General features: G+C 37.6%; 1 protein-coding gene across 6 annotated transcripts in view; it reads right to left on the bottom strand.

Annotated features, from left to right (window-relative positions):
• The window catches only part of WDR7 (WD repeat domain 7), a 377397-nt gene that overhangs the window by 345771 nt on the left and 5507 nt on the right, over nucleotides 1-26119 (bottom strand). For all 6 annotated transcript variants that reach the window (XM_009434062.5, XM_009434059.5, XM_523934.7 and 3 more), the window contains exons 2-5: nucleotides 10292-10469; nucleotides 3507-3613; nucleotides 1555-1633; nucleotides 93-267 (exon numbers count right to left, since the gene is read on the bottom strand). In XM_009434062.5, the coding sequence (XP_009432337.3) occupies nucleotides 93-267; nucleotides 1555-1633; nucleotides 3507-3613; nucleotides 10292-10450 (520 nt within the window). In that variant the 5' untranslated portion in view covers nucleotides 10451-10469. The remainder of the gene's footprint in view (nucleotides 1-92; nucleotides 268-1554; nucleotides 1634-3506; nucleotides 3614-10291; nucleotides 10470-26119) is intronic.

Raw genomic sequence — 26119 nt, 5'->3', positions numbered from 1 at the left:
AAAGTATTAATTTACGATAAATTGTAGAATGTTCTAGTAAACTAAACATTAAGTCATGGTGCTAAAGCTCCTAACAGGCATAATACACTGACCTTGTGTTCGGTGGGATCGAATAATACTCATGGAGCTAATCCAGTCTGGTGATATCTTTGATACTAAGGAGTATAATACTTCAAGGCTGGTAGCATCCACAACAAGGATTTCAGGGTAATGTCCGTGGCATAAAAGCCTTCCTTCTCGCTGATTCCCAACAGAGAACTGGTAGAACTACATTCATGCCAAAAGGAAAAAAGATTTCTGAGTGTTCTCCTTTAATTTAGATACTTGATTAATATGCATTCATCAAGGTTATTACAATATTCTCCTAAAGCTCAACTTCTTCGGTAAGAATTTTAGATATTTACCAAATGGTACATATTATATGGGTGTGTGTGCACACACATATATTAAGTTATATTAAAATTTTTAAATAGCTAACAAAAATTATTTTCCTAACATCTTATCCTCCCTTTTGAGTTATTTTGAAACAGAATTTGTGATAATTGTTTTTATCCCCCTCTAGCATCTAAAACAGAACTGTTGAATAAATTAATAAAACACCTGAATAAAATCAGCTTTACAAATCACATCAAAAGGAAGCTCAGGTGGGTCACAAAAATAACATGAATTTCAAATAAGTAGAAATAGGGAAATATAAGCTTATAATTACTAGATATGCAAATACAATTTAGAAGGATGATTGATGTTCAAACATAATCAGGGCCTCAGCTTCCTTTTATGTAAAATGATATACTCCTATTTAATATGTAAGGGTGTCAGGAGGACTAAATCAAACACAATACAAGAAATGCCTACACTGTATCTGCTCAATAAATGTGAGTTACCTTCTCTTCCTTTCCCATTGAAATCATAATTGATCATATTTTTAATATAATTAATAATTTTTCCAACACTCAACACAGTAAACAATTAGTAAACTGAAGTACAGAGAATTAGACAGCTATGAAAAAGTAAAAAAGAATACCAGGAATGTAAGTCAGAAACTACAAATTCCTGTGCAACACTCTACATATTAAGCCAGGCATATGAAACAGTCATGTCTTCTGAAGAGTTGGAAAGTTTTAAAAATACATGTCCAAGGACCAACTGCATGAGCAATAAAAAAGATATGGTCCAAAAAGTAGGTCAATTTGTGTCAATCACAAGTGGAATCACAAAGGATTTTGCAAGGAAGAATTCCATTATTTAGGACCTAGAGCATTTTCCCAAGTAGTGAAGGGGCTCTCACTTGGGTAACCAAGGTAGCCCAGAATAGCAGAAGCAGCAGCAATTTGCTTGCCCTGTATCTTTCCCCGTTAGTCTCCTCTCCTTTCTTACCCCTCCCAACTGTACCATCTTACGAGGAACACTTTTACTGCTTCAATTCTAGTTTTCTTGTCTTGTTACTACCACCCACCATTTTTCATATAAAAATATAGGCTCAATGTTTTAAAAATATTTTAAATTATATACTTATAATAGTTTGTGCTTAGAGTCACAGAAATAGAAACTAACCTGTATGCCAGTATGTGTGCAAGCTAATTTTGTAAATTCAATACATCTGCCATCACTCACGTCCCAGAGGCACATCTCCCTATAAAACAAAATAATGGTCAGCTTTGAATGTGACTTTTTAAAGCACCATTCAACTTTGTCACAGTGATTTAAAATTAATCTTCCATTAAAACTAATATATTTCAGAAAAAGTAGCATACAGTTATTACTGTTGTTCATCAAAATTTCCAGTCCTCCCTCGACCCTCCTAACACCCCTTCCAAACTGCCCACCCCCCACCACAGTCCACATTCTTTGTAGGCCCATAATAAGACTGCATTTCCTGGTTCCCTTTTGGTTAATGAAGTCTTGTAAGTAGTTCTGGCCAGAACCAATGCAAGGCTTTCCAGAGCTCTGTTCCAGAGACTGGCTGCTTCACACAGAGGTTGCTCCCTCACTCTGAACCTCAAAGTAAGGATAACAGTGAAGCAGAGTAGAGGCCTCAAGTGACACATGAGGGACAAGTGACAAAAACAAGAAATAAACTTCTAATTTAAACTACTGAGATTTTATATTTGTCATCCAGGTAGCTAGAGAATTTCAAACTGCAAAAAACAAAAGTTAAAGTCAACTGAATTTCAAACTTTTGCAAATAAAATACCAGATTCCAGTTTTCATTCTGTATGTATTGTAATTTTATTGAATGCATACAAAAAAACTAGATAAAAGATTGAAAGATATAACATTGAAAATTAGAAATGTCAACATGCCTTGTCTATTGAAGAAATACATTTAACAAAAAAAATTAATAAAATGCAATGATCCCGATATTATTAGGGTTTTCTTTAAGATACCATTTTCTATATCTCATATGGTATTATATAAGACAATTTTTCAAAGAGCATTCAATTTAAAATATGCATTCTAATGGGAATTATCCTTTAATTGACCAACAGCTATTATATTTTTAGCTTATGTTGCTTCTTTTTGTTCCAATGAATTATACAAGGTTCTCTTCAGTGGGGAGAACAATTTCTGTTTTGTTTTGCTTTTCTGAGACAGGGTCTCACTGTGTCACCCAGGCTGGAGTGCAGTGGCACAATCACAGCTCACTAACAGCCTCAATCTCCTGGGCTCGGGTGATCCTACCACCTCAGCCTCCTAAGTAGCTCAGACTACAGGTGCACACCATCATGCCCGGCTAGTTTTTGCATTTTTTTGTAGAGACAGGGTTTTAACATGTTGCTCAGGCTGGTCTCAAACTCCTGTGCTCACGTGATCCGCCCATCTCAGCCTCCCAAAGTGTTAGGATTACAGGAGTGAGCCACCACACATAGCAACAATTTCTTATATAATTCTCTTCAAGTTCCCCAACTTTCTTCAATAGTATATTGTATAAATATATGTAATTTTCTAAGCACCAAAAAATGTTTTGAAAACTGTTTTTAAATCTTTTTAAACATTTAATAACATTGGGCTCTACAACTACTGTTCAATGACCTGCCTCTCTAAAGCAAGTTGCATTCTGAGACTTGGGAACACAAAGAGTTATGTTAGTGTATTAATACATATCAATATAATGTTATGAACTTTTTCATGGCATCATCTTCAAAATTTATGCTAGCCTAGCATCATTCAGGTTTTTAAAAGGAAATCTCAAAGTTGTCTGGCAACTCAATAAAAACAACATGGAGATGAATGATCGTGCTTTAACTTTTATAGTATTCTGAGTTCCTTAAAAGCAAGCCAAAGGACATAATCATAAATTACAATAAAAGTATTATAAAATCATTAACAGATAAAATTTACATCCCTAAAATCAGATTTTAAATATCTACCTTTAGATTTAGACAATACAAAGCATTTATTTAGGAGATATTCTAAAAGAAAAAAAAAATACCTCGCTACTTACAAGGCATTGGTGCTAGTTATAAAGACTCATGAGAAAAAGAGGCAAATGAGAAAATACTTACCCACTTTCAGACGCACTCACAATATACTGTTTGTCACTGGAAGCACAAGCTTTAGACAAACAAGTGATTGATGCTGTATGACCAAACAACAGTGCTCGAGGATTAATCTAGAAATGCAAAAATATGCTAGTTTAAGTACCAAACTTAAAGATTAATCTTTTATTTGAGTGTCAGCTTAGCCACAGTACAATAGAAGACTAGGTAGACTGCTAAGATTTTTTATTCTAGCCCCTGGCTCTTGCAAAGCACTGCTGGAGCCGCCTGGGAGAACTTCTAGCCCTGAAAGGAAAGACACAGGCCTGGCTGGCTTCACTACTGGCTGATTGTAGAGACCCAGGGCCTTAAAACAAACATAGGCAGTAGCCAGGGAGTGGTTACAACAGGCCTTAAGCAAAACCCAGTGCTATGCTGGCTTCAGGTGTGACTCAGTGCAGTACTAGTGAAGGTGGACACAGGGGTGCTTGTGTCATTCCACCCCCCAGTCCAAGTAATTCATAACAGAGACAGAGAGAGAGACTCCATTTGTGTGGGGGAAAGGATGAACAGAGAACAACAGTCTCTGCCTGGTAATCCAGAGAATTGTCCCGAATCTTGTCCAAGCCCATCAAGGCGGTACCTCTACAAGTCTGCAAGAACCACAGTGCTGCTGGGTGCGGTGCCTCATGTCTGTAATCCCAGCACTTTGGGAGGCTAAGGTGGGCAGATCATGAGGTCAGGAGTTCAAGACCAGCCTGACCAATGTGGTAAAACCCCATCTCTACTAAAAATACAAAAATTAGCCAGGCGTGGTGGCGCGCACCTGTAATTCCAGCTACTCAGGAGGCTGAGGCAGGAGAATCGCTTGAACCCAGGAGGCAGAGGTTGCAGTGAGCCGAGATCGCTCCACTGCACTCCAGCTTGGGAGACAGAGTGAGACTCCGTCTCAAAAAAAAAAAAGGACCACAGTGTTACTGGGCTTGGGGCTCCCCTAAAGCAGACACAGCTTTGAACACAACACCCAAGTCCTTTCGCATATCTGGAAAGCCTTCCCAAGAAGGACAGGTACAAACAAGTCCAGACAGTGAAGAATACAATAAATACTTAATTCCTCCATGGCCAGACAAGACAAACATCTACAAGTATCAAGACCATCCAGGAAAACACAACCTCACCAAATGAAGGAAATAAGGCAACAGGGACCAATCCGGGAGAAACAAATACGTGACTGTTCAGACAGATAATTCGAAATAGGGTTTGAATTCTCTGTTTTGAGAAAACTCAAAGAAATTCAAGATAACACAGAGAAAGAATTCAGAGTTCTATCAGACAAATTTAAGAGACTGAAATAATAAAAAAGAATCTGGCAGAAATTCTGAAGCTGAAAATGCAATTGGCATACTAAAGAATGTATCAGAGTCTTTTAATAGTGGAAATGATCAAGCAGAGAAAAGAAATAGTGAGCTTGAAGATGGCCTATTTGAAAATACACAGTCAAAGGAAACAAAAGAAAAGAGAATAAAAAGCCATGAAGCATGCCTACAGGATCTAGAAAATAGCCTCAAAAGGGCAAATATATGAGTTACTGGCCATAAAGAGGAGGCAGAGAAGGAGATAGGGGTAGAAAGTTTATACAAAGGAATAATAACAAAGAATCCCCAAATCTAGAGAAAGATACAAATATCCAAGTACTTATAGAACACCAAGCAAATTTAACCCAAAGATGACTACCTCACGGTATTTAATAATCAAACTCCCAGAGGTCAAGGATAAAGAAAGAATCCTAAAAGCCAAAAAAGAAAAGACACAACATACACTGGGCCAAGCACAGTGGCTCATGCCTAAAATCCCAGTACTCTGGGAGGTCCGAGGTGGGTGAATTGCTTGAGGCCAGCAGTTTGAGACCAGCCTGGGCAAAATGGCAAAACCCCATCTCTACTAAAAATACAAAAATTAGCCAGGTGGGGTGGCACGCATCTGTAGTCCCAGCTACTTGGGAGGCTGAGGCACAGGAATCCCTGGAACCCAGGAGGCAGAGGTTGCAGGAAGTTGAGATCATGCCACTGCACTTCAGCCTGGGCAACAGAGAAAGACTGTCTCAAAATAAACAAGCAAACAATGGAGCTCCAACACGTCTGGAACCAGACTTTTCAGTGGAAATCTTACAGGCCAGGGGAGAGTGGCATGACATATTTAAAGTACCAAAGGAAAGAATAGTAAATCCAGCAAAAATATCCCTCAAGCCTGAAAGAGAAATAAAGACTTTCTAGACAAACAAAAGCCAAGGGATTTCATCAATCCTAGACCTGTCCTACAAGAAATGCAAAAGGGAGTACTTCGATCAGAAAGAAAAGGATGTTAGTGAGCATCTGAAGGTACAAACTCACCAGTAATAGTAAGTACACAGAAAAACACAGAATATTGCAACACTGTAACTATGTTGTGTAAACTACTCTTAAGTAGAAAGAGTAAATGAAACAATCAAAAATAACTACAACGTTTCAAGACACAGACGGTACAATAAGATATAATTAGTAACAATAAAAAGTTAAAAAGCTGACAGGCCCCTGGCTCATGCCTGTAATTCCAGCACTTAGCCTGACACAGTGACATGGGCCTGTAGTCCCAGATACTCGGGAGGCTGGGGTGGCAGGATTGCCTGAGCCCAGGAAAACAGACTGCAGTGAGCCAAGGTCATGCCACTGCACTCCAGCTTGGGTGACAAAGTGGGACCCTGTCTCCCAAAAAAAAAAACCAAAAAAACAAAAAAAAAACAGTTAAAAAGCAAGGGAAGTTAAGGTGTAGAGTCTTTATTAGTTGTCCTTGTTTGTTTGTGTTTATGCAAATAGTGTTATTATCAGCTTAAAATAATGGGTTATAACATAGTATCTGCAAGCCTCATGGTAATCTCAAACCAAAAAACATACAATGGATACACAACAAATAAAAAGCAAGAAAATAAATCGTATCACCTGAGTAAATCACCATCACTGAAAGGAAGACCTGAAGGAAATAAATATCACAAAACAACAAGAAAACAAAAAACAAAATAGCAGAAATAAGTCCTTACTTAGCAATAATAACAAGGACTTATCAATAATAACACTGAATGTAAATGGACTAACCTCTCCGATCAAAAGACAGAGTGGCTGAATGGATGAAAAAACAAGACCCAATGATCTCTTGCTTACAAGAAACACACTTCACCTATAAAAACACACATAGACTGAAAATAAAGAGATGAAAAAAGATATTCCATGCCAATGGAAACCAAAAAAAGCAGGAATAGGTACACTTAGACAAAACAGGACTTCAAGACAAAAACTATAAGAAGAGACAGAGAAAGTCACTATATAATGATAAAGGAGTCAATTCAGCAAGAGGGTATAACAATTTTAAATATATATTCACCCAGCACCAGAGCACCCAGATATATAAAGCAAATATTATTAGAGCTAACAAGAGAGATAGGCCCCAGTACAATAATAGCCAGGTGTGTAGTAGTGTGCACCTGTAGACCCAGCTACTCAAGAGGATGAGGCAGGAGGATCACTTGAACCTGGGAGATCAAGGCTGCAGTAAGCTATCATTGCACCCCAGCCTGGGCAACAGAGTGAGACCTTATCTCAAAAAAAATAAAAATAATAAAAATAAAAGTGAAAGACTGGATGCTTTCCCTCTGCTAAAGATTAGGAATGAAAATAGGATGTCCACTCTTGCCACTTCTATTCAACATTGTTATGGAGGTGCCATCCAGGAACATTAGGCAAAAAAATGAAATAAAAGGCATCCCTATTAGAAAGCAAAAAGTAGAACTATCTCTATTGGAGAGTGACATTATCTTGTATGCAGAAAATCCTAAAGGATCCACTAAAAAACCATTAGAAGTAATAAGTCCAATAAGGTTGTAAGATACAAGATGAATAAGCAAACTCAAATGTATTTCTATACACCAGCAATGAAAAATCTGAAAATAAAATAAATGGAAAAATTCTATATCTAATAGATTCAAAAAATAAAATTCTGTGAAGTAAATTTAACAAAAGTAATACAAACCTTATATTCTGAAAACTACAAAATATCACTAAAAAAAACTAAAGATCTAAATAAATGGAAATGCATTCAATGTTCATGGGTCAGAAAATTTGATATGGTTAAAATAGCAGTACTCTCCAAATTGATCTACTGAGTCAACATATTCCCTATTAAAGCTCCAACTGACTTCTTTGTAGAAATTGACAAGCTGATTCTAAAATTCATATGGAAATGCAAGGGACCCCACCAAAACAATCTTGAAAAAGAAGAGCAATACTGGAGGACTCACATATCTGGATTTCAAAACTTAATATAAAACAATAGTAATTAAGACAGTGAGTATATAAAACAACGGTAATTAGGACAGCGAGTATAGACATCTAGAGGATATGGATAAGAACACATACAAAGAACCATATAATAGAATTGAGAGCCCAGATAGAAACCCATGACATTTATGGTCAATTGATTTTTCTTAAGAGTCCAATAGCATTCAATGGAGAACAAGCAGTCCTTCTGACCAATAGTGCTAGGATAATTTGATGGCCACATGCAAAAGAATGAAGTCAAACCCTTCTCTTACACCACAGAAAAATTAACTAATATGGATCGAAGACCTAAATGTAAGAAGCAAAACTAGTATATAAAATTCTTAGGAAAAAAACACAGGGATAAATCTTCATGACCTTAGATTTAGCAATGGTTTCTTAGATATGACAACAATAACATAAGCAAACAAAGGAAAAAGAGATAAACTGAACTTTATCAAACTTAAAATATTTTGTGCTTCAAAGGACACAATCGAGAAAGTGAAAAAACAACCGATAAAATGGGAGAAAATAAATGTAAATCTTATATCTGCTAAGGGATTTGTATCTAGAATATATGAAGAATTTTTACGATTCAATAATAAAAAGACAACCCAATTTTAAAATGGGCAAAGGAAAAAATTTTAAGTTAAAAAATTTTTTAATGGGCAATGACTGAATAGACAGTTTGCCAGAGAAGATATACAAATGGCCAATGAGAACATGAAAAGAAGCTCAACATCATTAGCCATCAGGTAAATTCAAACCCAAATCACAATGAGATACTACTTTACACACAAAATTCGGGCTAGAATCAAAAAGATAACAGCTATTGATTGACAAGGATGTGGAAAACCTGGAACCCTCATACACTGCTGATGGGAATGCAAAATGATGCAGTTACTTTGGAAAACAGTCTGGCAGTTCCTTAAATAACAGGTTAAACATAGAGTTACCTACCATACGATCCCACAATTCCACGCTCGGGTGTATACCTAAGTGCACTGAAATCATGTGTCCACACAAAAACTCATACACAAATGTGTAATACTCATAGCAGCATTACTCATAAGGGCCAAAAATATTTGGCCATAAAAAGAAATGAAGTACTGATACATGCTACAATGTGGGTGAACCTTAAAAACATTATGCTACATGATAAAAGCCAGTCATAAAAAAAACACATATTATAGTTATATGATTCCATTTATATTAAATGTCCAGAATAATCACAACGTTAGTGACAGAAGGTAGATTAGTGGTGGTCTAGGGAGAATGAGTATTAGAAGTGACTTTTTTTTTTTTTTTGGAGACAAGGTCTCACTCCCATAGCCCAGGCTGGAGTGCAGTGGTACGAGTAGCCTGGACCTCCTGGGCTCAGGTGATTTTTTCCACCTCAGCCTCTGGAGTAGCTGGGACTACAGGCATGCACCACCACGTCCGGCTAGTTTTTTGTATTTTCAGTAGAGCTAGGGTTTCACCATGTTGCCCAGGCTGGTCTCAAACTCCTGGACTCAAGCAATCTATCCACCTCAGCCCCCCAAAGTGCTGGGATTACAGGCATGAGCCACCATGCCTGGCCCAGGAGGGACATTTAAAGGGTACGGGGTTTGTTTTGGAAGTGATGAAAATGTTCTAAAATTGACCTTGGTAATGGCTGCACAACTTTATGAACGTACTAAGAAACATCAAAACGTGCATTTGAAACAGATTAATTATGTAGTATGTGAATTATATCTCAATAAGGCTATTATCCAAAAAAAGTAATTTAAAAAATCACCTTTCTTGACCCCACATTCCATACCAGCTACCACTCCATTTTCTCTTTTTCCCTTGACAACAAATTCCTGGAAAGAGTTGTCAGAGAAAGGAGTTACAAATATGGAAAGGAGAAAAGTAGGATAAACGCTGTGGTGTTATGTTGGAATTAGACGTATCAGTGTGAACGTGTGTGTGTGTGTGTGTGTGTGTGTGTCCCCAGCTCCTATTTCCCTAGCTCTGTCCACTGACAGCCCTGGAAGCAGAGCACACTGAGCATTCCATAGTAGTAAGGAATGACAATAAAGGCACAGTCATTTCAAAAATCAATACAACAAAATCTATACTTTGTAAAAAGTTTTGCCCTCTTCAAAGCATTTACCATAGAAGGTTTTAAGTGTTTTAAATTTTCTAAAACCTCTTTGGAAAACCTTCTTCAGTATGGGTCATCATCATTTGAAAAATCTTAAATGTAACAAAACAGTAAGTCACTTAGGGTAGATATTACAATTGAAAATGGCCAAAAGCCCTCAGAAGTCAACTCTGATGAATAGTGTAAATAATGAATCTGTATACTACTAGTTTTAGTCAAAACACATTTTTCAGAAAATCTACTGTGGGCCCAAAAGCATCATTCGGGGACTATATTATCTTCTAATAAGTAGATTTTTATATCTAAAATGTATAATAGGCATTTCACATACTCACTTCCAGTTCTACTGAAAGATCCCAGAGACATATTTGTCCGTCGTGGCATCCTGTTACGATCGTGGCCCCATCATCTGTTAAAAGTACCGCTGAGATGCAATGTGTGGGCGCTTTTCGACCCCAAAGAACAATGGGTAGAACAAGGCTGTTTCCTGCCATTGTGTTTGTGTTTTGAAACCTGAAAATGTTATAAAAATTGTCAGATATTACAATATTTCTCTCGAAAACATGTTATATATTTTTGTTATAAAACCAACAATTTGAAAATAATCATATATTCCTGGGAGTGAATTACAGCTACTTAAATATTTATTATTTTCAAAAAAAAACCGACTAGTTTATTATAACTACTCTAGATTCAGGTGCTTACAAAATAATACACAATCAACACCTGTGAAAAGAAAGAAATAACAAAATAATAATAAACAGGTCTTTACCCCAGGCATTCACAGTTTTTAAAATTTACTAATAAAAGGCCAATGACTTCAGTACCTCATATTTATCTAGGATTTCACAGTTTATAAAGCACTTTTATGTATACTATTTCATTTTGATTCTCAAAACAGCCTTTTGACATTGGCTGACTAGAAACTGAGGCATAAACATGACCTGCCCTAGGACACAGAACTAGCAAGTCATAAAACTCAAATACAAATCTTGACCTTCAGATCCCAAGTTGTATGCCTCCATTAAAAAAGACAGGTCAAACCGTTCTCAGAAAGTCTGGTACACACAGACTGTACTGTACCACTACCACTAGACAGTAATTATGAAGAATTTTCTAAGTCCCAGAAATTCTTCTGAACATTGTATGTGTGTGTATAAATATAAGTACATATATAAACTCCATTAATCCTTACAACAAATCAGGAGGTAAACACTATTATCATTCCTATTTCATAGACAAAGACACTGAGGCACAAAGCGATAAGTGATGGAGCCCAGATCAGAACCCAGGCAGCCTGACTTCAGAACCTGTGGTCTTTCTCACTCTGCTAGGCTACTGATGACAAATGAGATCTCCAAACCAGTAATAAATACCAACGCCCAAGAAAAACTCAGTCCTGTTTCACACTGAGCTAAACATTTTCAAAACTCTGTTCAGGGCCGGGCGCAGTGGCTCACGCCTGTAATCCCAGCACTTTGGGAGGCCAAGGTGGGTGGATCACCTGAGTCAGGAGTTCAAGACCAGCCTGGCCAACAAGGTGAAACTCCAACTCTACTAAAAATACAAAAATTAGCCAGGCATGGTGGCAGGTGCCTATAAACCCAGCTACTTGAGAGGCTTGAACCCGGGAGGCAGAGGTTGCAGTGAGCCAAGATCGCACCATTGCACTCCAGCCTGAGCAACAGGAAACTTTGTCTCAAAAAAAAAAAAAAAAAAAAAAAAAAAAAACACTTTGCTCAGTGTGAAACCCATTCAACCACACTTACTCCAAACCCGTTATGCCTGAAGGTCATGAAAGTCTTTTGTTGTAAACTCTGAACATTGAGGGAAGAAAACAATGTCTTTGTAAACTCATTTCTCCATTAAAGAAAAAAATGTAGCTTCTGGTGAAGGGATTTAAATTTGAGATAGTAATCGATTAACCAGAGCATCCTGGAGTGCACCTCTTGCAGGAGAGCACATATGAGGAAGTATTCCTTAATATAACAAAATTAAAATCTAATTGGCAAAACAATATTTAGGGGTTAAAAACTGTGGTCAAAGACCTAGATAACAGGAGTTCAGAGAAGTTAGAAAAAGAAGACTGGAATAGTCAAAGAAAGCTGCATAGAAGAGAGTACTCTCAGATCTCATTAGACACTAGAAGTCACCTATTGCCTGACAGATGGCCAATCAAAAGGTATAATCATTAAAGACAAAATGAGGCGATGGCCAGGTGCGGTGGCTCACATCTGTAATCCCAGCACTTTGGGAGGCCAAGGTCGGCAGATCACTTGAGGTCAAGAGTTCAAGACCAGCCTGGCCAACATGGTGAAACCCCGTCCCTGCTAAAAATACAAACATTAGCCAGGCGAGGTGGTGGGTGCCTGTAGTCCCAGCTACTTAGGAGGCTAAGGCAGGAGAATCGCTTGAACCCGGGAGGCAGAGGTTGCAGTGAGCCGAGATCGCGCCACTGCATTCCAGCCTGGCAACAGAGCAAGAGTTCATCTCAAAAATAAAATAAAATAAAATAATAATTTATATCACCAAAGATTTCTCTCAAGTAAATAAGTACTAAACACTGAATCCAACATGGTGAGACCTGGAAAGAACACCATTTCTCTAGCTAGTTGGCGACTCGTACTCAGTACATACTGCCTGGCTTAAAGAGAATGCAAACAGATTCAGGACTACGGAGTACAGGGTACTAAATGGCCCAAAATATTTTTTTCTAATATCTTAAAAACCTAATAAAAGTGAAACTTCAGAAAAGCCACCAGAAGCACTAATGAAATAATGTGAAATAGAGGATAACATCGCTTATGATGATAGAATAGTATATGACAATCAAATACTTCTAGAAAGGACTACCAGCGAATTGGCAACCACATAAACCTAGTTCTAAGCAACTGATCAAAACAAAACAAAACAAAAGGGCAAATTAGCCAGGACCTAACCATTTAATCAGGTAGATCACAGGAATCTAAGTTTGAATTTCTTTAAAATGAATAACGGATGAGTCAAGACACACTAAACTGCCAACACAAGGAAGTTTTTTAAGGGGAGAAAAGGGCAATGTAAATCCAGAGCATGCAGTTTTTCAGCCATCAGCATTCAACCAGTCTATGTATTAGTTAATAATCCATGCTTAACGTTCCCAACATTATCACCTATTGTAGCAAAAAACTTCAATATGTTCCAAAAGCTTTATATTAAGTGGAAGTAAGCAAGTCACAGGACAGGAATTATTGGGATTAAAAAAATTATATTTTTATGGAAAGTGCCAAAAGCAAAAGTGATTGAACAAACGACTAGAATAATCTGTTACGGTATTAACTTTAATAGAAACTCTCAAATAAAATTACCTTACTAATTCTCCAAAATATTATATATATAATATATTCAGATTTTGCAACTAGTACATTGAGGGCATATGCTATCTTTCAGATCTCAACATGATCTTACAAATTGATATGTTCTTAGACTAGATGCTTCTAAAAACAAAATAATATTAGGAACATTGAGTTTTCATTTATGTTTGTATCAAAATCTGGCTTAAAGTTACATTTAGAGACTGCTTATTCAATTGAAATGTTTAAAAGATAAAGCTCTGGAGTCAACAAATATCAGTAATTCTAGATTCTACTTCTCATTTTGTCACTAGTTATGCAGTCTTTGATGATATCTCACTTCTGAGGCTTAGTTTTCTCATTGTTATTAAAATTAATATTGAATCATTTTTAAGTTAACAAATCATAAGGAAACAGGCATCTTAGAGATAAAATTTCAGTCATCTCTTTTGATTAATTTCAGGTATTGCTTTATTTCCCCTAATTTCACCTATTTCTCAGCTCTGTATAGAAATAATTTAAAATACTATACTCCAGTCAACAAGAGCAACAAAAATAATAACTGAAAGAACACTGGGCCTACAATCAGATGACCTATATTCAAATCCTGGCCCTTCTATGTGATCTTGACAAAGTTATCTCTCTAGGTCTCAGTTTCCCCATCTGTAAAAGATGGACAATAATATTCTCCTCCTCTCAGAAAGATGTCATAAGATCAAGCGACCATATATGTAATGCAACTAGTACAATACCTAGCACATGGCAGATGCTCAGTAAATATTATTTTTTAAAAAAAACACAGATTTTGCTACTTCTTCACATTCTGCTTACACATCTACAGGCTGTTTCCAGCACTTAATATTCAATAAGGTTGGACTTTCCAACAGGTTAATACCTTTCATTGACTTTCTGCCAAAGTATAAAAGTATTACTGTGTATGCTTGTCAAACAACTCAAATTGTGCAATTGTGCAATGCAAATATAACAATTTAGTTCTGCATTACTTTATTAGAAATAATACTACCAACTTCCATCCCAAAACTAAAATGGCTTTCAAATAAAATTCCAAACTCCTAATAATTAGTATACATTTTAGAGCAGCATTTCTCAGGTTTCTAGTTCATGCCAATGCCATGGTAGGTATAAGTATTACAATAATAAATAAAATAGACACAATTCAGCTATCCAGTGGGGCTTACATACATGTAAACAATTACCACAGAGCATGAGAGAAGTCTCAAGACATATGGAAACACAAAAGATGGATTCCCTAACCTAGACTTCAATGGGTCCAGGAAGGATTCCTAGAAGAAATGATGACTAGAATGAGTGGGAATTAACCGGAATAGGCTCAGGTAATCACATGTTCTAAGGGCCAGAGGTGTAATCTCAATTCTTTCTAAACAGTAAATAGTAGGGCTGACATTTAAAGTAAAAAGGCAGAATGGTGAAAAAACAACCAATAGCCAACATGCATCAGATCACAAGGGGCTTCTTGGTAAGACATTTTCAAGAGTTTGGACTTTAATTTGACAGCAAACGGAAGCAGGTAAAGTGCTTTAAATCTGACATTGCTTTTCAGAAAGATCACTCAAGCTGTTATATAACAGAGAGGGATAAAACTGAGGACCTGAAGACCAATGAGGCTACTGGAGTTCTGCAGAAGAGAAATGGTGGTGCCTAAATTTATCAGTCTCTTATTACTTATTTCTGGGGCGTCTCTGTTAATGGCTGTCTCCACCACCACTCTTTCAAGCTCCCTGGTTACAAGATGCACACTCTGTGTACTCACTACCAAATGATGCTTAGCACAACATCTACCACATAGGACATCTTTAATAAATATATGGTGAAGGGTGTTCATGGTGAGAATAGTACTAATAATAATACTGATATGAGAGCTAAAGATATAATAGATAAGACTTGATTTTCAACACACCAAGGTGATCAGGATGCAACATGGATTCTCATGCATGTTTCACACAAAGGTACTTTGAGGATAAAAGAAAAGAAAAAGCAGTTTTAAATACTGAAAGCTTTCTAAGTAAAGGATGGGCATTATTATTAAAATACTGACGCCTAGGGAAGTATCGACAATTTAGATTCCATCATGGAAGATAAATTACCCTATGCTTAACCATAATTTATTAACTCTAGGTTTGGGGATGAGAGAAAATACAAGGTTCCACACTGATCTTCAGTTGGGCCACATTGTAAAGATACTTAATGGTCCAATAAGCAGATATCCACATAGAGAAGCAACATGCTCAAACTTTTTGAGATAGTATGAGGGTTGGATTAACACAGAGAAACAACTAAAGACAGATAAACCAAATATGATGCTACTGCAAAAAGCCTGGGTGCTAAGTGAGAAGAAGCTTAGCTAAAGTTAGAGTACTGAAAGAAAAATAGGAGACATTACAGAGGAAGAACAATAAGTCATGGGGTTTGGTGAAATACGTAAGGCCACAGGCAAGAAGACTATTGCTTTCCAAACTGGGTGGTAAGGAAAGAGGTAGGAGGGAAGCATAGTGAGGCAGAGGAAGGAAAGAGAGTGCAATGATGCTAAAGAGGAATCTGGTCTCTAAAAAATTGTAACTCAGAAAGTATTTTCATAAAATGATACCAGAGACCTCAACAAAACTGTTCTGAATGGTAAAAAAGCAATGAGCTTTTGCCAAACCATTTCAAAAGTTTATGAAATAACGCTCTGTCTCCTGCTGTTTTGCTTTTATTTTTTATATTTAAGCATTTAAAAAAGAAACGCTTTTGTAATTGACAAAAAAAAAAAAAAAAAAAAAAAATAGCCTGGTTTCCCAATCCAGAATGGAGAGTATAGCTGGTTACCATCCGGGGGATTTTTTATTTGGGTGGATATTTAGGTCTGTTAGCAACTCTCTCAAGATCACACATCAAATTGATCTCAGAGCTCAAAGGCAAACACAGATCTCCAGGGTCCTAATGCAACACTTCTCACTCTCCTATATTGTCTTCATTTACCACAAAATTCTATTTATCAGAAAACTTCATTATCCAGGCATTCTAGTTAATCAAGATTTTGCCAAAACATAGTACTCATTAAAAGATAAATGGAACTGCAGTGTTTACAGATAAAATCATATGATGTCTGTGATCAGTGGCTCCCGGGAGAGGAAAGAGAATATGGGCTAAGTGGTGTTAGAAGGAATGAAGACGAGGCCGGGCGCGGTGGCTCATGCCTGTAATCCCAGCACTTTGGGAGGCCAAAGTGGGTGGATCACCTGAGGTTGGGAGTTCAAGACCAGCCTGACCAAAGGGAGAAATCCCGTCTCTACTAAAAATAAAAAATTAGCTGGGCATGGTGGTGCATGCCTGTAATCCCAGCTATTAGAAAGGCTAAGGCAGGAGAATCGCTTGAACCCGGGAGGCGGAGGTTGCAGTGAGCCGAGATTGTGCCACTGCACTCCAGCCTGGGCAACAAGAGCGAAACTGCAGCTCAAAAAAAAAAAAAAAAAAAAAAAAGAAGGAATGAAGATGAAATAGTATCCTAAGTATGATGGATGCTATGTGCCCAAATCTTCCTCCAGGAAGGAAGGACCCAACTGGTGAGAGAGCTCCCAGCAGACAAGCCCAGGTTGTCAGCACCACTAAGGATTGCCTCAGCCCAAGAGAGATGGCTTGTCCAAGCTCTTGTACCCTTCCCATGGGACAGCCCACATCCAGTGACGGATCAATATGGAAATATAAAGGCCAGACCCCCTCACAATTCAGGATATCACTGAAGGGTCATCCCATCTTCAGAACTTCCCCCAGGGTCAACTGAGACTCCTCTGAGACTCATCACGACTCAACTTTAACCCAGGGCCAAAGCTATTTCCTTTCCCTGGGTGTTGATTCCAAGAGCACTCCCTAATAAGCCTGAGTCTCCATCTCAGAGTCCGCTCACCAGGGAACTCAAACTGTGAAAATAAGTATTGAAGCTCTTTTTAGTGCAAAAGTGTGCATTATACTGTTCTTTCTACTTTTATATATTTGAAAATGTCTATAATTTTTAAAGGGTACCTGGAAAGAACTTCAATGTCCACAAATCAGGGATTAAATAAATTATGATAGAGCTTTATAATGGAACACTGCAGTATGAGATACAAAACAAACACCAAAATATACAGTGGGTACACACACACTTTGAATAATTCTAAAATGATAACGCACAAAAAAAATCAGTAATAATGACTGCCTTTTAAGAGGAAGATTAGGAAGAGGAGACTGGGCTGAGTAGAATTCCTAATTCTTAAGATAAATTCTTGGGTTTTTTGTTTGTTTGTTTTTGCCCCATCATTGTGTTTTCCATTATAATACAGTTAAATAAAGTGGCCTAGATACACCTACACCAAGTTCTTCTTCTTCTTCTTCTTCTTTTTTTTTTTTAGATGGAGTTTTACTCATGTCACCCAGGCGGCAGTGTAGTGGTGCAATCTCGGCTCATTGCAACCTCTGCCTCCCAGATTCAAGGGATTCTCCTGCCCCAGCCTCCTGAGTAGCTGGGATTACAGGCGCCCGCTACTAGTCCTAACTAACTTTTGTATTTTTAGCAGAGACAGGGTTTTGCCATGTTGGCCAGGCTGATCTCAAACTCCTGACCTCAGGTGATCCACCCGCCTCACCTCCCAAAGTGCTGGGATTACAGCCATGAGCCACCATGCCCAGCCACACCAAGTTCTTTTGTTTTAAAGTTGTACATATGCACACAACATGGGGTTTTGAAAATACATTTAACTTTAACAAGTATTTATCTTTAGCCTATAATATTTTCAAATGCTAGCTCCCTTCCACTGTGAGTGGCCTGTCCTAAGCCACATGATTTACTACTCCTACTACTCCTATTTTTGCTACACCTTCCAAATGCTTGATGCATAACACTCATTCATTTGTACAGCCTATGTTTCTCAAGGATAAAATCTGTAAATCTAGCACCTTTGTTATCTAAGCATTATCAAGTAAGCTGCATATCTGCACCTAAAATGCTGACTTTTACTAGTGGTCAATATGTATTTATTGAATGAATAAACAGAGAATAACAATAACTAGCATTTATTAAGCCCTCACTATGTGCCAAGGGCTGTATTAAGGGTTTCATGTACAACTCAAATTTAACTCGTTTGAGGAAAAATGTCTCTTAAAAAAAAAAAAAAAAGGAGAGAAAAACAAACTTCTGAACTCTGCAAAAATCTTCCTCCTTTAATTATGTTCTCACCGTCTACCATTTCAATCTATTTTATAAGTTAACCTTTGCCCTTCAAACATGTCTACATTTCATTTTTATCCAAATACCTTCACTGGCCTCTACTTGTAACCCTAACAATCTCTCTCCCTCTCATTACAATTAGCATTTTGAAATCTGTGGTCTTTAACTTGGTGCTTCCATTTCCTTAGTATAAAGGCCTCATGTACTCTAGTCTGGGCCCTCAAAAAGACTTAATTTAAGGACACTCAAGATCTCCCACTACATGAAGGGGTCAACAATCCTTCTAAAATGACACTCCAGGGCAGAGCTCTCCAATATGGCAGAGACAAGCAATACCTTATAAGAGAAGTGAGAAAAGAGGATGCTTTGATATTAATCAATTGTTGATACCTATTCTTCCTAAGTCCAATTATCTTATATATACTTTACAGCTGCTAGTGTGACATTGCTGATTTTTTGCAATGCACTCTCTTTTTTTCTGGTACAGCAGACTGTCCCCATTATCTTCTTCCTATTTTCTCATCTTTCCTCTACCTAGACACGTGAAGGCCCAAAAAGCCCTAAGAAAAATTCCAAAGACTTAACCCTGTTACCTCATGTTGTTGTTGTTTTTTTTAATTTGATATGCCTTTAAAAATTTTTAAATGAAATTACCTTTCTCCGTGTAATTCCTCCCAAATTTTTATTATGAAAAATCTCAAATACACAAAAGTTCAAAGAAGAATATAATAATCACTCAAAAAATAATATGGTGCCATATTTCCCTTGGCAATGTGGTATATCTACATATATGCTGTGCATATATATATGTATATATGCTGTATATATATGTGGTGTATATATGCTGTGCATATATGTGTGTTTTTAAAGTCTGTGCATCTATATGTGTACATATTTTGTGTGTGTAGAACCACTTGAAAGTAACTTATACATACCATGATGATTCACCCCTAAATGCTTTTAAAGACAGAACTTAAAAATAAGGGCATTCTCCTTCATAAACACAATACCATTATCACACTTACTATTATCAACACCATAATCATTCTCTAATAGCATCTACAAACTAGTCCATATTCAAATTACTTCAATAATCTACAAAATGCTTTTTATAATGTTTTCCCTCAAACTTGTAAACAAAATACTCAAGTTTTATGCACTGCATTTGGTTGTTGTTATGGACTGAATGATATGTCCTCCCAAAACGCATATGTTGAAGCCCTAACCCCCAGTGTATTTGTGTATTTGGAGGTCAGGCCTGTGAGAAGGTGATAAAGGTTAAATGTGGTCATAAGAGCAAGACGCTACTGTGATAGGGCTGGTGTCCTTGTAAGAAGGGAAAGAGACACAAAAGCTCTCTCCCTCTCCACCACTGTGAGGACGCAGTGAGAGGGCAGCCATCTGCAAGCCAGGAAGAGAGCCCTCACAGAAAATAAACCTTCCGACCTTGATCTGGGGCACTTCTAGCCTCCAGAACTGTGGGAAAATAAAATTCTGTTGTTTAAGCCACTCAGTTTGTGGTATTTTGTATGGCAGCCTGAACAGGCTAAAAAAGCTGTTATGTCTCTTTAGTTCTAGAATAATCCCACCTTACTTTTTTTAATACTAATTTTAAGAAGCCAAACCAATTGTGTGTAGAATGTTCCATATCTGAAGATTTTTCTGATTGTTTTTTATGATATCATTTAACTTGTTCCTTGTTCCTTTCTGATTGTTTTTTATGACATCATTTAACTTCTTCCTTGTTCCTCCATCACCTGTTTTTACTACACCTGTTCCTCCATCACCTGTTTTTACTACAAACGAAATTGGATCTAACGTCTGCCTCAAGTGAACATTGTTGGCAAGAATACTGGAGAGATGTTGATGTACACTTCACACTGCATCACCTCAGGAGGCACATAACATCACATTGTCTATGAGCAACAATGCTACCTTCGACCATTTGATTCAGATGGTGACTACCAGATTACTTTCACTGCTACTGTTTTTGTTTTTCCTTTTGAAACTATCAATGACCTATGGGGCGATATTCTGATAAGACCATCCTGTTTCACACTATCCCATGTAATATTGGTAGCACACATGATTTCTAAAAGCTATAAACAGTTAAGATTATATACAAACTAGTATCAGATCAATGTTAATTCCTCCACAGTTTGTCTAGCTCTCAAATGCAAAAGCAGTATGGATTTCTATCCTAGCAACAGGGCGTTTTCACAGGATAGTCAATATGTTCTCAGTCTGTGTACTTCTTGTGTCCCAGGCAGGCCCCCTGTGACTTGCAGACAAAAACAAACTCAAATTTTCTCTCATGAGAATGGGCACACATGAACTGGCACAGGCCTTAGCTACCCACCTACCGATGGGGAATATGAGAAGCAAGTACTAAACCCTAAACAGCTAAATGTATTTGCCACAGCTGCAGTGAAAGAAGAATGAGAAGTTTGTAAAGGTTTATTCAAATTCTCAGAGAACATTCCTATGTCATTTGTCAAAAGAGTGTACCCAAGTCAAGATCACAGTATGATGTGATGAGGACGTGATGATTAAGATGATGTATTTTGTGTGTGTGTGTGTGCTTGTGCATTTACCACCAATCGATTGAAGACTTGGAAAACAAACCTGAAGCAGATAATAAAGACTCTGTTTATTATACTACTATGAAACAGCTAGGTCATAAAAACACACTAAAGAAACTACTCGGCTGCTTCCTTATAACAAAGTGTTTCCAGAATTTAAGGGCTGTAAGGGACACAACCTTCTGAACACTTAAGCAGCTGACAAGATTATACTTTCTTATTTGGGTGGTTAAGAAATATACTGTACTCTCAATGAGCCTGACACTTTAGGACTGCTTGGTTAAAGGAAGTCCCAGTGTTCGGTTTCAAAGGAACATGTGGAATGAGCAGATGGCAACAGGAGACTACATTTATTTCTTATTGCTAAACAGCCCTGAGTGCATGAGAGACAGATTTTGAAGAACTGCAGAACTATCTGGTCAAAAATACATCACATTTTAAAAGTGATTCATAGATGCTGAGGCATATAAATCATGTTTTAAATTTCTGCAGGTGCTATTATAATGAATGAACTCTTCTGCTTATGCTCTATCCATCACCAACCTACATCAATTTCAAGAGTTACTGATTAAGCTAAAAGCCCATTATGCCCACCAAGACCTTACTTTTTAAAGGAAATTCCATTTGGTTGAACCAACTTCGACTTTCTCCTGCCACCCACCTCTAATCTCATTTGCATCTCCAGTCATTCCAATTTCTTCCCTTAGGTTGCCATCAAAAGTCTAAACTGAGCACTGAACTTTCTCGTTGTATATAAATTGAATTAAACAGAAAAAGAAGAAACAAACATGCTTCCCCAAATTTGAAGCTGAATTGTCACATTAGTCTTGGAATCACTAAAATAAGATGGGCAACTGTGAAGGTATGAAAGTCACACTGACTAGAGAGGAACCCAGCTCTCCATTTCCGTTTTAAACTGAGGAAATATGTGATGTCTCAAGTTAAACTTCTTATTTGTAACATTACCCTCCTCCTGCTCTGCCTGTCACAAAAACTGCCCTTGACAAGGTCACCAATGACCTCCCCACTGTTAAATCCATTATCAAGTTCTAACCCTTATCTTACTTGACCTACCAGCAACATTTGACATAGTTCATATTCCGTCTTTGAAATAAATACTTCTTTACCTGGCCTCAAAGTCTTCACTTTTTCCTGACTTTCCTTCTTCTTCTCTAGCTTTAGTCTCCTTTCTTTCTTTTCTTTCTTTTTTTTTTTTTTAACCTTTAAATATTGGCATTCCCACAACTTAGTCCTTAGACTTCTCTTCTCTGGCAACACTCCCTCCCTCAATGATCTCATCAAGCCTCATTGCTTTAAATACCATCTATAGGTTGAGTATCCTTTATCTGAAACACTTGGGATCAGAAGTGTTCTAGATTTTGGATTTTTTTCAGATTTGGGGATATTTGTATTATACTTACAGGTTGAGCATCTCTAATCTGAAAAATCCAAAATGCAAAATGCTCCAATGACCATTTCTTTGGAGTGTCATGTTTATGCTCAAGAGTTTTGGATTTTGGAGCATTTTGGATTGCAGATTTTGACAGTTCCCCAGTTTATTGTGTGGGATGCTTTTCTGAAATCCAAATCCATATGTCCAGCTTCCTACTCAACATCTCCTTTTGGATAGCTAATAAGTTTCTCAAACTTGGCATGTCCAAAAGTGAGCCCCTGATCATTCCTCAATGGTGCCCCTCCCACAGTCTACCCATCTCAGTTATTGGCAACTCCACTTTTATAGCTACATAGACCAAAATCCTAGAATCATCTTTAGTTACTCTATTACTCTCTCACACATACACATTCCACATCCCAATCCATCAGTAAACTCCACTGGCTATACCTTCAAATCATATCCAGAATCCTGCAACATCTCAACACTTTCACTACAACCACCCTATTCTCAATCAGCATCTTCCATCAGGGATAACACGACAGCCCTCTAACTGGTATCCCTGTTTCCATCTTTGCTCCCCTGCAGTCTCAACACAGCATATAGAGTGACACTATTAAAAAAAAAAATCATGCTGTGATCACATCTCAAAATCTTCCAATGGCTTCCTGTCTCACACATAGCAAAAGCCAACTCTACATACAACTGCCTATCCTATATGAGTGAGGTGGTTGTTCTCTCCCTTGCTTACTCTTTTCCATCTGCCCTGATTCATTGGTGTTGCTCAAAGATACTAAACAGAATCTTACCTCAGAACAGTGTCCCCCACCCCAGATTCCTTCTGGCACACTCCTTCACCCTCTTCAAATCTCTATAAAATATTACCTTTTTAGTGAAGGGTTTCCTGACCATCATAAATTGCAAAACCTACCACTCAAACTAAACACTTACAATCATTTAACATACCATATGTTTTATTTATTTATCATCTGCCTCTCCTGCTGTATGTTCTATGATGGTAAAGATCTGTGTTTGGTTTCTTCTCTATTGTATTCCCAGTGCCTAAAATTCCTTCCACATAGAAGGAATCCAAATACTTGAATAAATAAACAAACTAGTGAATGAAATATGTTTGCGTTGGTTTAAGTAAAGTTGCACCCATCAGCAAATTAAAGTATATCCCGATTTTATATGTTTTGGATTTCACAGGGGAGTTTCTTATCAACCAGTTCTTCTATAATAATGTCAACAATTAATACAAGCCTCCTTAATCAAAATGTCATTAACATATTATTGTTTTTTCCCCACCTACAGGTTTTACCTACACTCCTGCCTCTTTTAGTCTATCGTGACATATACACAGCAAAATATATCTTAGGTCCTATGAAGCAAATTAGCTGACATAATCACTACTACAGTCACTAAGGCCTAGTAATTAACCACAACACTGTTTCTTAAAAGTAAGTACAGGGGGCCGGGCGCGGTGGCTCAAGCCTGTAATCCCAGCACTTTGGGAGGCCAAGGCTGGCAGATCACAAGATCAGGAGTTCAAGACCAGCCTGGCCAACATGGTGAAACCCCATCTCTACTAAAAAAAAATACAAAAATTAGCTAGGCACAGTGGTGCACGCCTGTAGTCCCAGCTACTCGGGAGGCTGGGGCAGGAGAATCGCTTGAACCCAGGAAGTGGAGGTTGCAGTGAGCCAAGATCATGCCACTGCACTCCAGTCTCAGCAACAGAGTGAGACTCTGTCATTAAAAAAAAGTAAGTAAGTACAGTGATATTTCATTCGTGTGAATTTTTTGCTCCAACTAATGGAAGTTTATACTGTTTATTTGTATTTGAAACATTTAGAAAAAAGAAGAGCCTTTAAGGAAGATAGCTTAAATGTGAAATAAACTTGAATGTGAAAACAGAAGGTAACTGGCTCGCTCTATCAGTCTGTTATCACTGACATATACCAACTACCAACATTCAGAGAGAAACATGATGTGCAAAAAACTATCTTCAGTGAGCTTGAAGGGTCATAAATTACAACTGCTAAGCTGAATGGGAGACTGCATTTTCAAAGTCATGTATTTCCAGGCTGGGCGCAGTGGCTCATGACTAATTCCAGTACTTTGGGAGGCCGAGGCAGGCAGATCACTTGAGGTCAGGAGTTTGAGACCAGCCAGGCCAACATGGTGAAACCCTGTCTCTAATAAAAATACAAAAATTAGTTGGGTGTGGTGGTGCACACCTGTAATCCCAGCTACTTGGGAGGCTGAGGCAGAAAAATTGCTTGAACCGGGGAGGCAGAGGTTGCAGTGAGCCGAGATCGTACCACTGCACTCTAGCCTGGGCGACAGAGCGAGATTCTGTATCAAAAACAAAACAAAACAAAAAAACAAAGTCACATATCTCCAGAAATGTTATATTTTAAAGAGCCTACAGAATAACGCTTAGCGCTTCAGAAATCTTCCCTCCCCTAAACTGACCAGTGCCCTAACATTCGTTGTTCCAACATTTTATGGCTCCCACTAACTCAAGTAATCATCAGCCAAAAAAAAAAATCCCCTGTAATTTCATTAAACGTCACCAACATATTTTGAAAAAAAAAATCCAATTTTATTTAAAATAGTAAATACTTCATGAATGTAATATATATGTTCCTTAATAGAAAGGAAGTAAAAATTTCCTTGGACTCATAAGGACTTTCTGAATGCAGTCATGATGTAGGATTTCTTCTTCCAACATAATTGTTTGTGTTCTTTTGTATTCAGCAAAGCAGCTTTAAGAATCAGATACAGACAAAGACAAACGAACCATATGGATGGAATTCAAATTGTAAGTTAACATTACTATTATAGTACCTGTCAGTGAGAACATGTCCTCTTATTGATGACAGAATTTCACTGAGCTATCCATAGCTCTCAGTTGATTTTGCCTATGATCAATGGCATGCACATATGTAAGACTATTAGTTCTTCAAAAAGTGCATGAATTAAATGGACAAAAATGAGAACAGAACCTACAAACCTCACTAACTCCATAATTTAATTGCCAGGCATGGTGGCTCACGCCTGTAATCCCAGCACTTCAGGAGGCCTAGGTGGGAGGATAACCTGAGGTCAGGAGTTTGAGACCAACCTGGCCAACATGGTGAAACCCCATCTCTACTAAAAATACAAAAATTGGCCGGGTGTCCTGGTGGGCACCTGTAATCCCAGCTACTAGGGAGGCTGAGGCAGGAGAAACGCTTGAACTTGGGAGTTGGAGGTTGCAGTGAGCTGAGATCACACCACTGCACTCCAGCCTGGGCAACAGAGTGAGACTCTATCTAAAAAAAAAAAAAAAAGTCCCAACAAATTAAAAAACTGTCACAGGGAGATGTAACAGATAAACCCAGGAATAAAGGCACTACATAGTTCCAGGCCTCACTCTACACGCACTAAAATTACTTCAAGATTTACACTATGAATTTTGATTTCTGTCTAGTAGAACACAAAAAGACAAAGGTAGATTATCAATATATGAAAATCAATAGCATTTTCTTGTATCAGCACTAATCTACTTAAAAAATAGTATACCATTCACAGTATTTTTATAAACTACAATATTTTACTCAAAGTCATAAGTGAAAGACCATTCC

Source organism: Pan troglodytes, chromosome 17 (genome assembly GCF_028858775.2).
Source record: "Pan troglodytes isolate AG18354 chromosome 17, NHGRI_mPanTro3-v2.0_pri, whole genome shotgun sequence".
Classification (NCBI taxonomy): Eukaryota; Metazoa; Chordata; class Mammalia; order Primates; family Hominidae; genus Pan; species Pan troglodytes.
The sequence above is the reverse complement of the archived record's forward strand: the minus strand, read 5'-3'. Positions and strand labels throughout refer to the sequence as shown.